Below are 14,051 nucleotides of genomic sequence, written 5' to 3'. Positions count from 1 at the left end.
TTCCTCACAGGAAACTTTTTACTCTGACACAAACCGGAACGTGACCCATTAGGACAATTAGTAGATACATTAATCTCCCATATGAAAACTGTACATGTGCTCAGATACAGAGATCAAATCTGTATCACGTATGCTATTAAAATATCTGTTATATACTCAATGGCAAATGAAACTCCATTAGGTTATGGCTAGTGTATAATAATCAAGCAAGCCTTGATGGAAATAATTTTATTGATTGCTATTCCATTACATACATTGCTGTAAAATGCTTCTTCATATATTCTGACTATGCACAAAAAAGATTAATAATAGTTTATCAAAATAACTGCAAGTTAGAGTTGAAACTTAGTTTTTTAAATGATTTATTTTTAGCTGTTCATATGTAGGTTCATGGATGTTTCAAAAGGTTATGATTTAGAAATAAAACTTTCAGTATGAAAGAACAATCTAAATAAAGAAATATAAGTGGTAGAAACAAACATTTAATGTTCAAAGAGGTGTTTCAAAATAATGTTGCTATGAAAGTTACATTCAACATTAAATCCAACTTTATACAGCATCAACTCTTCTTTGGCAACAATTTTAAACATGTAATTACATTCCCAGTTTCTTTTTGCCATAAAACATTGTCTAAGATATTCATTTATCAGTAATTTAAAACAGTAGTTTCAATTAAATCAAAATTCAAATCAAAACAATGAAACCAATATCAATATTTAAATCAATTAGCCAATATTAATGTGCAGTCACGCACAGTAAATCTACTGAAATATTATAGCAGTCCAAGGATCGTAAATCCAACTGGTCAGGAAAATTTCCAATTAATAGAAATGCATCTTGTGATAGAGAATGTGGGGAAATGGGCCCTGAAGAAACAAAGGCAACGTACTGTTTGTGAAGTTGAATAAAACTCCACAGTGAACTAGTGAATGACCTCCTGCAGGCATCAAGCATCAATATATCTTACAGAGAGGCTGAACTACCTTGATAAAAAATTATAAACTGAAAGTTACAATAAAGTGATAAATACAGCCCCTGAAATAAGTTCAAAGTGGGTGGAAGAGAAAAGAAAACAGAAGAGAGAAAAAAAGAAAGCTTAGTGGTAGATATAATGGAAGAGTAAGTTACAACATATGTAGGGTACGAAACTTCAAATTAAGAGGATTAAAATGGATCTGGGAATTATATGTATTGTAAAACAGTATTAGTTGTACTTCCTCAGAATAAACAAAGAGCAAGGGATACAGAAGATTTTCCTGCATCACAACTGGCACTGCAAATAAAGACTGTCTAATTTCCCTGAGAGCTACCAACATTTTCAAAGATTCTGGAAATGTTTAAATTCCACATGACAGGAAACACACAGTATTACACAACAGTATCTATTATATAGTGGATAATATATCTTTGATCAAAAACATTTAGAAGAGCATAAGTATACATTCATAATGAAAAAGAAACTTTAATTATAAGTGTATTTGTATAACTTTACAAAATACATAATGTACAATATATAAGATTAAAATAAGTACATCTTTACATCATATATCAGGTATTTATGATTTGGGTGGACACTTAATGAAAAGCAAAACTTCTCAAATGAAACATTTCTGGACATTAAATATCTAAATCCAAAATTGCTGCCACAATCTGAAACTTGAAAAATTCACTGAAAGTAGTTAAATGGATGCCAAAAGGGGACACAGAAATATTCATGTTGGGTCTGGCTTTTGCCCAGTGTATTTTATTTGAGAAAATGAAATGCTAATCATTACAGGTGGAGAAAAAAGGAGAGTCACGTTTAAAAAAAAATCCTATGAACCTAAAGAACTAAAATTAAATATTAAATGAATTTAAACAACAGACTGTAGTAGTAGTTTTTGAATATATAGATTCTTTGCTTTATTTTTCTGTTTCTAGCTACTTGCATGGCATCTTTGACTGTCTCCATATCCTTGGTTCTGCTCATGTATTACAAATCTTGTGCAAAAATCTTGCAGGAATTAAGAGCTGTTCTCTTTCAAAAGAAGTTTTTAAATAAAAAACAATTTGCTTCCAGTCTTATGCAACACTTTCAGTAAATACACATTTTTGCACAAGAATGTTTCCTGTGAACAGGTCTGGAAAGTAGATATTTATAATGCAGCATAGTAACCCATACATACTGTACATATATACATGTCTTTAGGAACTGTACAGTTGTTAGGCATACATTCTTTTACATTCTTATTAGCCTGTTACAATTAAGTACAATTTCAGCAAACTGTAAAAGGCAACAATGGCTTTAAATTAGTTAAAACTTCCAAGTAAAAAATTCTTTCTTAGTTTCAGAATAAAATCTAATGAAATCAATTAATTTCATGCAAACATGAAGACAATCTTAAAGATATTTACTAAAAAAAAGCAAGTTTAGTGTAGCCTACTTGCTAGTAAATTTGTTTTTGCTTGCAGCTGTAGGCTTAAAATTCCATTGGAAAAGATTATACCAATGTGGGATTGCAATGGGATAGAGCGGACTTCATATAACCCACAGGCTGTGAGTCAACCACCTATACACAATAAGGAAGATGATCTTGCTGGAGATTATGCATGATCTGTTGCCTAGACAAAAGGGGCTGAACTACTTTTTAAGTCTAGAATGAGATAACATTTGGAAGCGACTCAGGCAAACTAATTCACTGAACTATAAGAAGGAAAAGGAAGTACAGAACATTCTGACTTGTAAGATTCTGCTATTACAGCCAATCTCAATAAAATTTTACACTAGTTTTAATATTCCTGTGGAGTTGATTTTCTGGTATGGTATGCCTAGTGGGCTGACATCAGTCTTGCAAGTAGTATAGACTACTCCTGGGTCAGAAAACATGAGTAATGTAAACTCTGCTATTTTGTTTTAGTAAGTTACTATACAGAAGTTGTTTAGAGCGGAATTAAAGTAACTTTAGAAGACTATTATTGCCTTTTGAGAAACGTAGAATATTGTATTTCTTAGTGGAAAGGAACATTTTATCTTTACACTGAAAGTCAACAAATCTGCATTCATAAATGAGCATCTCAATTAAACTACTACTTTAATTGAAAAACAAAAATTCTTCTTTTAACAAGCTAATTTGTTTTGGTAAAGCAAGGGAATGTTGCATGTTGCTTCAAGCATTTCACCATTTTAGCAAAATGAAACTTGATTGATTATATGAATAGAACTGTTGTTTTACAGTGATTCATTTTCCATATTATCTATAAAATCACGCTCAACATACTCTTCCAATAGTTTCAAAATTCGTGTTCCACTGCCAGTGGGATAGCTGTTTTTAAAAGACTTGGAGCTGTGTGTGTATAGTAATCTACCACTTTGAGCTTTAAAAGCAGAATTTAATATATTAAAGAATGGAATTAACTCTGTGATATTTGATACAGAATGAAGATCCAGAAGAGGAAAGTCACAATTTTTTGTTGCTTCATCACTGACATTTTGTTCCTTGAAAAAAAAAAAGAATTGTTAGTACCCATTTGCGTGCATGTATTTAATGTAAACCATGATATACAGTATATTTGACATTATTTTTCATTTGAACACAGACATTTTCAACAGCCTATTCTATAGGATATTGACCATATTTTCCATTTTTTGAGCAGTCTAAATATGACAACTCAGAGAATTCAAAAGAATGGCTGTAGAAGCATGGCTAGGTATTCTAGGACTTACAGTTCCCGAACAACTGCAAGAACCAAGTTGTGGAAGTAAGAACAAAGCTGGATAAACAGCTCACACCACATCTATCCTGAGATAACAACCAGATCTAATGTGTAACTATCTGTGTGTGTCAGGCCTTTAATGACCTGGGATACATATGTAGAAATAGAATGTTAAATACCTTTCCACTAGCACTAGCTAAGCAATGCTTGGATGGTTTTAGATTTTCACTCTAAAGTGGTGAATGTAAGCAAGACTTCCTCCTGTCCTGAAAAAATACCCTAGCTTTTAGCTAATTTTTCCCTTTTATGAGCTTTTTCTTTTTTTCTCAGAAGGCTCTCTCCTATGGAAACACACTTCCACATGCTGCTAAAACAAACCAAAATGTTTTATGTGATTTTAGGTCCCCATAAAATAAAACAGTGTTTTCTGACTCTATCTTGTTAAAACATTGTCTGAAGTAGCACAATCCAAGTCTTCCTGAAAAACTCTCAGGCTGCATATAATATATGCTGCAGAGGCTATCTTTATACTGCATTACATATGAATAACTTTGCTCATTTTATATGATTTGGGCATGCACCACATTAGTCAATTAACTTGAATCAGTTCCCACAGAAGGATTAGTAGACTGTGTGCCTTCCCAAATATATACAAATAAGTGAGCACATTGCTGAATCTAGGCCGGTCTGTTCAGTACATGGGAATGTTATCTACACTGTCTTGAGTTCATCTGAGCAGCATGAATATTGATTTAAAATACTGTTTGATAAAGAAATATGGAGTTTCAGGCTATGAAAGTTACCTGAAAGATAGTACTTGCCCCATATTTCAGCCTCAATAAATCCATGATTCTAGCAACATGTGGTTTGCATTCCTGGTGACTTTCCATCATGTCCATCATGCTGCAACTCTGCAGGTCCACCTCTGGAACAAAGGCCCACCTATACCTGAAAGCAGACATACTGTAAGGTAAGAAATCTAACATAGCCTTATTTTTTGATCATGTGGATTAAGAGGAAAAATCCAGTTCTAAAAATTCTAAAAAGCTGGTTTGCAGATATGAAAAAGAGTAAAATAAGATAAACCCATTACAGTACTGATGTGGTATACAGAACAGAATCTTTAAACCTAAATGTTCTTTAAGTTTGTCTATATACATTTGTTGCTTTTGTCATTTTAATCCTAATTTTTGCCTTCATTTTCTAAACCAGAAATTCTCTGCTATAAACTTGAATGGGGAAAAAATACAACTTTGTTTTCACATATATTGTTATATTACATATTTGTTATTTTTTAACATTATGATAACTGTATTTGAGCATAATTGATTTCCTTTGTAATACAATCTATGAATTTTATTTTTTGCCTTTAAATACATATTTCTGAGGAGGAGCACATAGTTTTCACCAGACTCTCAAAGTGGCAGAAAAATGTTAGATCTAATAAACTAATGAAAAGGCACGGCTATGTAGTAGAAAGAGAGATGTGTTCAGATCATATAACCTTCAAAGGCTCTACTATTTGGCTAAGAATAAAAATACAGCACTTACATCTGAAATAACTGCATCTTGTCAGATGGAAAAGAAAGTGCCATGTCTAAGAATTTACAGGCTGATAAATACAAGGTTAATTCATTCTGGTGTATGTCACCAAATAACATAGCACTGCCGTTTGATGATGCTTTCTGTCTGCTCATTTTCTTGTTGTTTCTGTGAGATCCATAAAAAGAAATATCAGAGTGCAGAACAAACCTGGCGACTTTTTAAAAAACATGAACACTAATTGAACAATTAATTAAACTCTGTCATACAGGTACACATGCATCAGGAATCACATAAAGGAAAAACAGCTGAGAGTTAACTTTACCAGAATGGGGGCAAACAGCTAAGAGATTTCCCTTTTAAAAGTTACCATTTCTATTTTTAATTTTAAAAAAATAGGAGCTTGTTTCTTCAGGAGCTATTATCAGTAACAGTGACAAGACTTCAAAAAGCAGTTAGTCCCCAAGAAACTGTGCCCTTTGTGGCAGGTCTTGTCTCTGTCCTAAAATAATTCTGAAATACCTACCTTAACTTTCTCCTTTATAAAGAACTGACTGCTGTTCATTCTTATGAAGGAGAAAATGCTACATTTGGAAAAACTATGCAGCTTTGGTAAAATTGCTTCCTCTTAATACCACAATTTGTAATAATATTCTCATTTTCAAAAAAATCATTTCTTTCTTTTCCAATCCAGCTAACAAAATGGGCACAAATTATTCCATATAACTTCAATGTTTTGGGGGCTAGTAACATAATTGTTTTGCTAGCCTTGACTACTGCATATCTTCAGCCTTTCAAAATGATTTCTTGCAGGCAGAAGAATGTTGTATAATACCCTAGGAAGATCCTTTAAGTCACTTTAAATTCAGTGTTCATGAATGACTGTTAAATGACAAGTTGCCAATTCTCAAGTGTTAATAAATTACAAAAAAAAGAAAAGAAAAAGAAAATGCACAAGTAAAATAATAATTCACCAAGCTTAGTCTTAGAACTGCATGAACAAATATCTTCCTTCATTTGTGCAAAGATTGGGTGAAGTCTTAGAATAAGACCTAGAATGTAAGATGCTACCTTAGACCAGGGCAGCCCATTTTTTTACCCGAGCCAGTTCTGCCTGTGAGAGGCTCTCCTGCAAGGTTTTCTTTCCCATTACCCAGTACCTCCCAAAGTGTAGGTTCCAGGAACTGAACATGGGATATTTTTTTTTCTATGGTGTACTGTTAGCCTGCATGGCCTGTACTCTACTATTGAACTGTAGTTTAATTCTAAAACAATAGAACAATTTCCAACCATAATTGCCACCACATTATTAACTATTTAAATTAGGTTGCTCATCTTATTTTTTGTTTCTCTTTGTTAAGTTTAGTGAAAAAAAATCTTACTTTGCTGATTCTTCAGTTAAATCATCTTCTAACTGTATAAATGTTTGAATCTGGATGATCAGAGCAATGGAGGAAAAAAGGGAAAAATAGATTAGTAATTTTTTTTTCTTTAAAATGTCACTTATTCTATTGTTAAATACAATTTCATGCTGCCTGGGAATTCTAGGAACACAGTATAGAGGTTGGGGAAGCTAGTAGCTAGTATGTATTGTTAAGTAATGATTGATTTTAGCTTATGAACAAAACTAATTTGATTTTTTGTGTGCATGTGAGGGGAGATACAAACATCTCAAAAATATTTAAATCAACTGTTTAGTAAACAGTAGTGATAAAGTTTCATTAGAAATAATGGCATCCATGTGGGGATTTCAGAATTAGCAAGATGTCTGCCATATTGCTAATACTGAGCTCCTTTGGACACTGCTGTTTTGAAAGAAGGATGTTTTTGCTAAATATTTCTATTCACCTGATTATTACTTACCAATTCTGTCACCATGATTGGCCATAAAGAGGTTAGGTGTTGAGGGGAAATTCTCAATAAAAGAACCCTGAAAAAAAGAAACATCTGGGCAGCTACAGCAGAAGTGCGTCCAACACGTAGGTTGTCAGTCAACCGTTCTTAGAAAAAAATTACAACAGAGAAAGAAAAAAGAGGGTAAGTTAACACACACTGTAATCTATCTTGTATGCTGTTGAATCTTCTTAGCTCATGATGGTTTACTAAAGTACAGAAAAAACATCCAAAGTATTAAAACTCAATACTTGAAAATAACAATAATTACTACCTAATTAAAACCGTTAAGTGTATTGAAATAGAAAAGCACTAAAATATAACTGGTTTGGTTACCATTACTCTGATTTATTTATTTATTCAATTTATATCTCACTTTCCGCTCAAACAATTTTTTTAAATCAAAGCTCTTTCAGTCTACAAAGGGCTAAGAGAAAGAATGAATTTCAAATAAATAGCTGGCAGTGTGTATGTCAACAAAATTGATGTTACCAGAAGAATCACTTGTAAGTGATTTTTAAGGGGTAAAACTGATAATCTTGATGAAGATGCAGAATTGTATGAGCAAAACTAAAGCATCAAGGGCACAGGAATCCACAGGAAGCTGCGATTACTTCAAAATGATGAGATGTGTGCTGGGAAGTTATGCAGATCCTGCCTTCACATACCCATGTTTCATTAAACTGTATGTGTTGTGGTTCTTGCTTCATGATGCATGTTTTGTCATTCCCGCTCATATTCCTGCCTGCCTACAGATGCTCAAGAGAGGTTCATCTCTTTGTCTAAATAAAAGGCCCAGATGATGCCATGGTGTTGCCAAGTGACACGCAGACCAAAGTTGCAATATTTATCAGGTAACACCTATGGCTGTACAATTTAACTAACCTTCATATCATAATGTTGAGTCAATAGTGAATTGAGTGTGATTAGCCCATCCTAGAACTGCAAAGGAGACAATCATCTCCCTACCTCTAATGTTGGACAGGAACCTGTCCTTTTTATGTATGGAGAATAATGAGTATATCTGTGTATTTGTGTGAATAAAGTAGAATCTTGGTTTAATAGATCCCTTATTTAGTGGATTTTGAATCTGGGGGATAATATCTGGACATCCAATGATCATCTTATTGGCAATTCCTGTTTACAAGTTACTTGCTGCGTTTACCATGTTGGCTAGGAGGATAATGTGAGTGAAAATGGCGTGTATCAAAAAGCATCAAATTGGAAAAGACTGTTTTACTCTAAAAGATATACAAGCCATTCTCACTTATAAGCTGTATGGTGTTTGAATCAATTATTAAAACAAAAAAAAGAATGTATCTGTGCATAATTCCAGACTTCCACTGCCACATATATAGAAACTATTGCTTATAACCTTACTTAACTCTAAAAATTGTTTTATCCTTTTTGGTTAACATTACATCACGTCCTTCATCTATAAACTTAAACAAATTATTACCTTGTATCAAAGGAAGGTAAAGGTGATATTGATCAATTTCACCACTGAAAACAGCAAAGGCTTGACGTTTTAACAACATTGGCTTTTGCTCAAAACTTGGAAAGAGTTTCAGGGAACTGCTCTGCATATCTATAATCAAGATAATAGATGTCAGTATTGACATATCTATCCCAAGAACTGTCTTATCTGGTACAAGGATCAAGATGATAATAGAAGCATATGAGTCATATGCTATTAAACTGCCCTTGATATCATACTTGGCATCTTGAGCTCCCTGCACACACCTTGTTAGTAAACTGTCAGACCAAGTACACTCAGTGTTTAACGATCAGCTATTATGACATCACTTATAGAAATGTCAATTATTTCTAACTGAAATATTTCTAGCAATTGCTACTGCTGTTAGAAGCTGCTGGGTATACCCAACAATGAGTTATGTTTGTACTCACCTTTACAAAGCCTGACCATTTCATTTCATTATTTCATTTCATTTCATTTCATTTTGCAAAACTCTATACATGTTATTTGTCTTGTCACGACAATCTTCACTACAAGATGTTGGATTGGACATTTTATAACTATTTCTTTGCTATGTATGTTGAATACTATTTGAATATTTATATAACATCTTTCTGGTTTCTAACTATTTAACAATAAATAAATAAAATACATAATGAAAGTATTATTTATCACTAGCACAAGTGCAAATTCAGCCAAAAAATCTACTACTTTCTACTGAGGGTCCTAACTATATAGTGCACCTTTTACAAGGTCTTATAGTGCATCTTATTGTACAGGCTATTAACTTTATTCACATTTTATATTCTTAGTGGAATTTAGTTTTCAACTTTTTCTGAGTCTAAATTGACAAAAACTTTGGTAGTGGCATTATATAAAATCTACTAAATTAACAAATAAATACTTTATTTTCTTCTTCATCTTTCAATTCTCTATTTGTATTCTCTATTCAATTCTATATTTTATAGCAGAAAACAACAATTATGGGGAAATGCTTACTCATCAAATCTTTAAACGTAGTTTTTTCATGTGTAAGTAGATGATCAATAATGGTGCGCCAGCTGGGAAAAAAAAGTTTAGTGTAATTTAAATGGAAACCATTCATCATTTTATGTGAAGCAAATCTAAAAGAAGATTGCACTGTCACCCCCTGAAAATTGTGCAAATATTTTGCATAGTGAGTCTATGAAATCTGGTGCACATGTTTTTCATTTATGACAAGATAAGTCATAAGAACTATAAAGTTTTATAACTGAAGTTCTATAAAGCTGACTTCTTATTTTGGAAATATCATCATTTTAATTACTACTGGGGGGGGGGGTTAATCATATTTCTTTTTTGCAGCAAAATTATCCAAGATTCTTATGGCACCTTAAAGACTAATGTGTTTATTATAAAATAATCTTTTGTGCATTATAACCCACAAATTTATGCTATAATAAATGTGTTAGTTCTTCAGGTGCCACAAGAATTTAAAGTTTCATGAAATCTTGCATTTCTGTAAAATCATGCTTCAGAAAAAATAAAGGATGAAAATAGTATTAAGAAAATTTTCTCTGCAGAGTGATGATATCATATTCATTTAATGAAGGTCAGTGAATTTTTACTAACTGACATTGATTCCAAATGCAACTTAGAACTACAACTGAACTATAACCTGTTGCAATTTGCCAGTTAGTTCAATCAAAAACAAGCCACAGGATTGCTGTAAATGTATATCTTACTGAATGCATGAAGTATCCATTTGGAAAAAAGCAGGATCCATAAATAAGTCTAAAACATCTTTCTTCCATGCTCGTTTGGTATAGGCATAGCCGCTTAGGGAACTTAGCAACTGAGAGCTAGCATGGAAACTAGGAAGATTATAGGCACTGTAAAGACACAAACATAAAATAAGCAGATCACATACATGTACACAATTCTTACACTGCATATCTTCACATACTAAATTCTACAGTGCTGATTTACTTAAAATTCAGTTTATGTGCTAAGCAACATATTACAGAGTAGCGTTAGTGGAATAGCTTAAGTTGTGTAGTGAAGAACAGGACTCATTATACCACTGGACTAAAAGAAGCTGCCACATCAGGCAGTAGATTATATATAAAGGACACCAAAGTGCTAGTTATTTAATTTATTATCAAGTATATTTTCAGTGTTAGAAAGGGGAGGGACATTTGAGAAGTTTTCTGCCTCAGGTGCTAAAATAATTTATTCAGCCTAGAAAACCATGTACCTTAATTTAGGGAGGGGGCAGCATTTGAAGCTCTGACCCAGGTAATAAAATACAGGTAGTCCTTGAATTAAGATGGCAATTGGGACCAGAATTTCGGTCACTAAGTAATGTGATTGTAAAGCGCAATGTCACATGACTGCATCACTTAGCAATGGCAATCCCTGCAGTACCTGTTCCATTGTTAAGCGAGGATCGTGGGTAGCACCTCCTTGTAACTTCCTGCCAGCTTCCAACAACCAAAGTCAGTGGAGAAACCAACAGGAAGTTACAAGTCCCAGGTGGGTTGCAAGCTGGCCGGAAGGCACATAAGTGGCTACTGCCAAATGGGAGGGGGAACAAGGGGGTGTGCAGGTGGCCAGGGAAGTACAGCACGAGTGCAACAGGGCTTGAGATGGCTGCTGCTGTGTGGGAGAGGGTACATGACGGTGTGTGAGTGGTGGGCAGTCATGGTGTGAGCATGGCAGGGCTTGGAGTGGCTGCTGCTGGGTGGGGGATGATGCATGACGGTGCGTGAGTGGCTGGGGAGGTGCAGCATGAGTGCAGTGAGTCTTAGGGAGGGAATGTGAGTGAGGGAGACTTACCCAAGCAACTTGCAACCTTCCCTGCTGGCTTCTTTATTGACTTTACTTGTTGGAAGCCAGCAGGGAAGGTTGCAAATTGCGATCATGTGACCGCAGGACATTGCAACTGTCATAAGTGTGAGCAGGTTGCCAAGCACCCACACCGTGATCACGTGATGATGGGGTTGCTGGGATGGCCGGGACTTCAACAACCAGTTATAACCACCACTCGTTCAGCGCCATCGTAACTGAATGGTTGCTGAATGGGTGGCTATTAACCAAGGACTACCTGTAATTGGGCTGGTCCAAGATAGTGTACATTATAAAGTACATTATATATATATAATGGATATATATATCCAAAGACAAATGGATTTACCTGTGATTGCGTAAGTAAGGAAACACATAGTATAGCAAACGTGAGATTAATGGCACTGCTTTCTCTTTTTCATCACTTTGATAAACCATATCCAGGAGGGAAGCAAGAACCTACAGAAACAATATTCCATGTTAAAGAGGACATGCTTCTGGGTAGAAAAAGTATACTGAAAATTCAGAATAACCCCAACTTTTATTGTGTGCTATAATTAGGCATAGCTTAACAGCTTTGATTTTGCTATGCAAGTCATGCGTTTGTACTGCAAAGTTCAGAAAAGTCAAGCACTTTATGCTTGTTGCAAAGGAGTTAAAGTGGCATTCCAGACCTGTGTTCACACATATGCATATATGAAAAGCAGTAGTTATAGAACTGCTAATTGCTCAGCAAACAACTACAACAAAAACCTGAGACTTACCTCTGCAAGGAGAGTGAGAGCTTGAACACTGTATACAGATGGGGCAGAGGCAGAAACCACAGATGATACTGCGGAATGATCTGTGGATGCAATGGCATTGTGTTTCCCTTTAAGTTTTCTCTTTTAGAATATTGCTTTTTAAAAAATTATAATAATTACAATATTGAAACAGGTGAATGTGTAAAAAGTCGCCTTGCTATACATGCTGAGAATTTCTACAGAAAATGAAAGAAGTCTTACACAAATGGACATTTTTATGTTGCCTAAAGCATCTAAATATTACTCTATCACATGTAAAGTGCTTTTTAGAAAATGAAAATATAAATAAAGCACAGCTGCTTTGGGAAGGAATGATTTTAAGGCAACCCCCCCACCACCACCCAACAACAACAAAAATAGGAAAGAGTGCCTCATCTTTCTCTCGCCAAGCCTAAAATTTTAAGAAGAACAAATAACAAAAGAGTGAATTACCCCTACCTGTTTACTACTTTACTGATCTAAAGTTCTTGGTTTTTTTTAAAGATGTCAAGGCACTGTCACTATAGATACGAGCACTTGAGTGAGTTAAATTCTAAGAAAAAATGCTTTGCAGTTGAAAAGGTTGAACTGTGTGTTTCAACAGCAGTGAATTGCCCACTACAAGATATTCCTTCAGATGAACACACACCTATGAAGATCTGAATCAGTGTAAGTATGGAGACATGGAACTCTGTGGGCGGGAGGAGATTTAGAACTAATATGTGGTGTCATGGAAAAAGCTAAGCTAAATTTGCTATTTACTGACTGCAACTCAGTCAATACAGAATATAACACAACACAAAATACACCATGATTTCAGCAAATAAGTTGACAAAGGACATACTGATTAGCAAGCTAGTTAAGTGTGGGCTTGATTGTATGACAACTATTTGGATACATAGTTAGCTCAGTAGTAATAAATAGTGCTCATCGGTGGTTGCTCAATAAATTAAAGAGAACTATCAAGTGGGATGCCAAAAGGATTCATTTGGGGTCCTCTACTCTTCAATATTTTCATTAATACTAAGTATTAATATTGTTGAGCATTTGTTCTACTTCTTCATCCATAGAGTTCCATATGAAACAAAATTGGGTGGGATAGCTTATATCCTAGAAGACCAAAATAACATTCAAAACTACAATGGGGCAAAAAAGTATTTAGTCAGCCACCAATTGTGCAGGTTCCGCTTAAAAAGATGAGAGAGGCCTGTAATTTTCATCATAGGTATACCTCAACTATGAGAGACAAAATGGGGGAAAAAATCCAGAAAATCACATGGTCTGATTTTTAAAGAATTTATTTGGAAATCATGGTGGAAAATAAGTATTTGGTCACCTACAAACAAGCAAGATGTCTGGCTCTCACAGACCTGTAACTACTTCTTTAAGAGGCTCCTCTGTCCTCCACTCGTTACCTGTAGTAATGGCATCTGTTTGACCTTGTTATCAGTCTAAAAGACACCTGTCCACAACCTCAAACAGTCACACTCCAAACTCCACTATGGCCAAGAACAAAGAGCTGTCGAAGGACACCAGAAACAGGCTACCATCAGTAACACACTATGCCGCCAGGGACTCAAATCCCGCAGTGCTAGATGTGTTCCCCTGCTTAAGCCAGTACATGTCCGGGCCTGTCTGAAGTTTGCTAGAGAGTATTTGGATGATCCAGAAGAGGATTGGGAGAATGTCATATGGTCAGATGAAACCGACTCGTCGTGTTTGGAGGAGAGAGAATGCTGAGTTGCATCCAAAGAACACCATACCTACTGTGAAGCATGGAGGTGGAAACATCATGCTTTGGGGCTGTTGTTCTGCAAAGGGACCAGGACGACTGATCC

The 14,051-nt window shown here is 34.8% G+C and overlaps 1 protein-coding gene across 5 annotated transcripts in view; it reads right to left on the bottom strand.

Moving 5' to 3' along the window:
- Positions 1 to 345: 345 nt before the first annotated feature.
- The window catches only part of DOP1B (DOP1 leucine zipper like protein B), a 60,018-nt gene continuing 46,312 nt past the window's right edge, over positions 346 to 14,051 (bottom strand). For 4 of the 5 annotated variants that reach the window (XM_007423325.4, XM_007423326.4, XM_025163481.2 and 1 more), the window contains 10 exons: positions 12,196 to 12,275; positions 11,781 to 11,890; positions 10,330 to 10,476; positions 9,605 to 9,666; positions 8,588 to 8,716; positions 7,099 to 7,235; positions 6,618 to 6,667; positions 5,245 to 5,403; positions 4,497 to 4,641; positions 346 to 3,475 (listed from right to left, as the gene is read on the bottom strand). In XM_007423325.4, coding sequence (XP_007423387.2) covers positions 3,209 to 3,475; positions 4,497 to 4,641; positions 5,245 to 5,403; positions 6,618 to 6,667; positions 7,099 to 7,235; positions 8,588 to 8,716; positions 9,605 to 9,666; positions 10,330 to 10,476; positions 11,781 to 11,890; positions 12,196 to 12,275 — 1,286 coding nt within the window. In that variant the 3' untranslated portion in view covers positions 346 to 3,208. The remainder of the gene's footprint in view (positions 3,476 to 4,496; positions 4,642 to 5,244; positions 5,404 to 6,617; positions 6,668 to 7,098; positions 7,236 to 8,587; positions 8,717 to 9,604; positions 9,667 to 10,329; positions 10,477 to 11,780; positions 11,891 to 12,195; positions 12,276 to 14,051) is intronic. The other variant, XM_015887236.3, reaches the window with a different exon arrangement.

Source organism: Python bivittatus, unplaced genomic scaffold (genome assembly GCF_059951505.1).
Source record: "Python bivittatus isolate LINGU-HERP-01145 unplaced genomic scaffold, Pbiv_v1 ctg000350_np1212, whole genome shotgun sequence".
NCBI classification, from domain to species: Eukaryota; Metazoa; Chordata; class Lepidosauria; order Squamata; family Pythonidae; genus Python; species Python bivittatus.
This window is presented reverse-complemented; position numbering and strand designations above follow the sequence as displayed.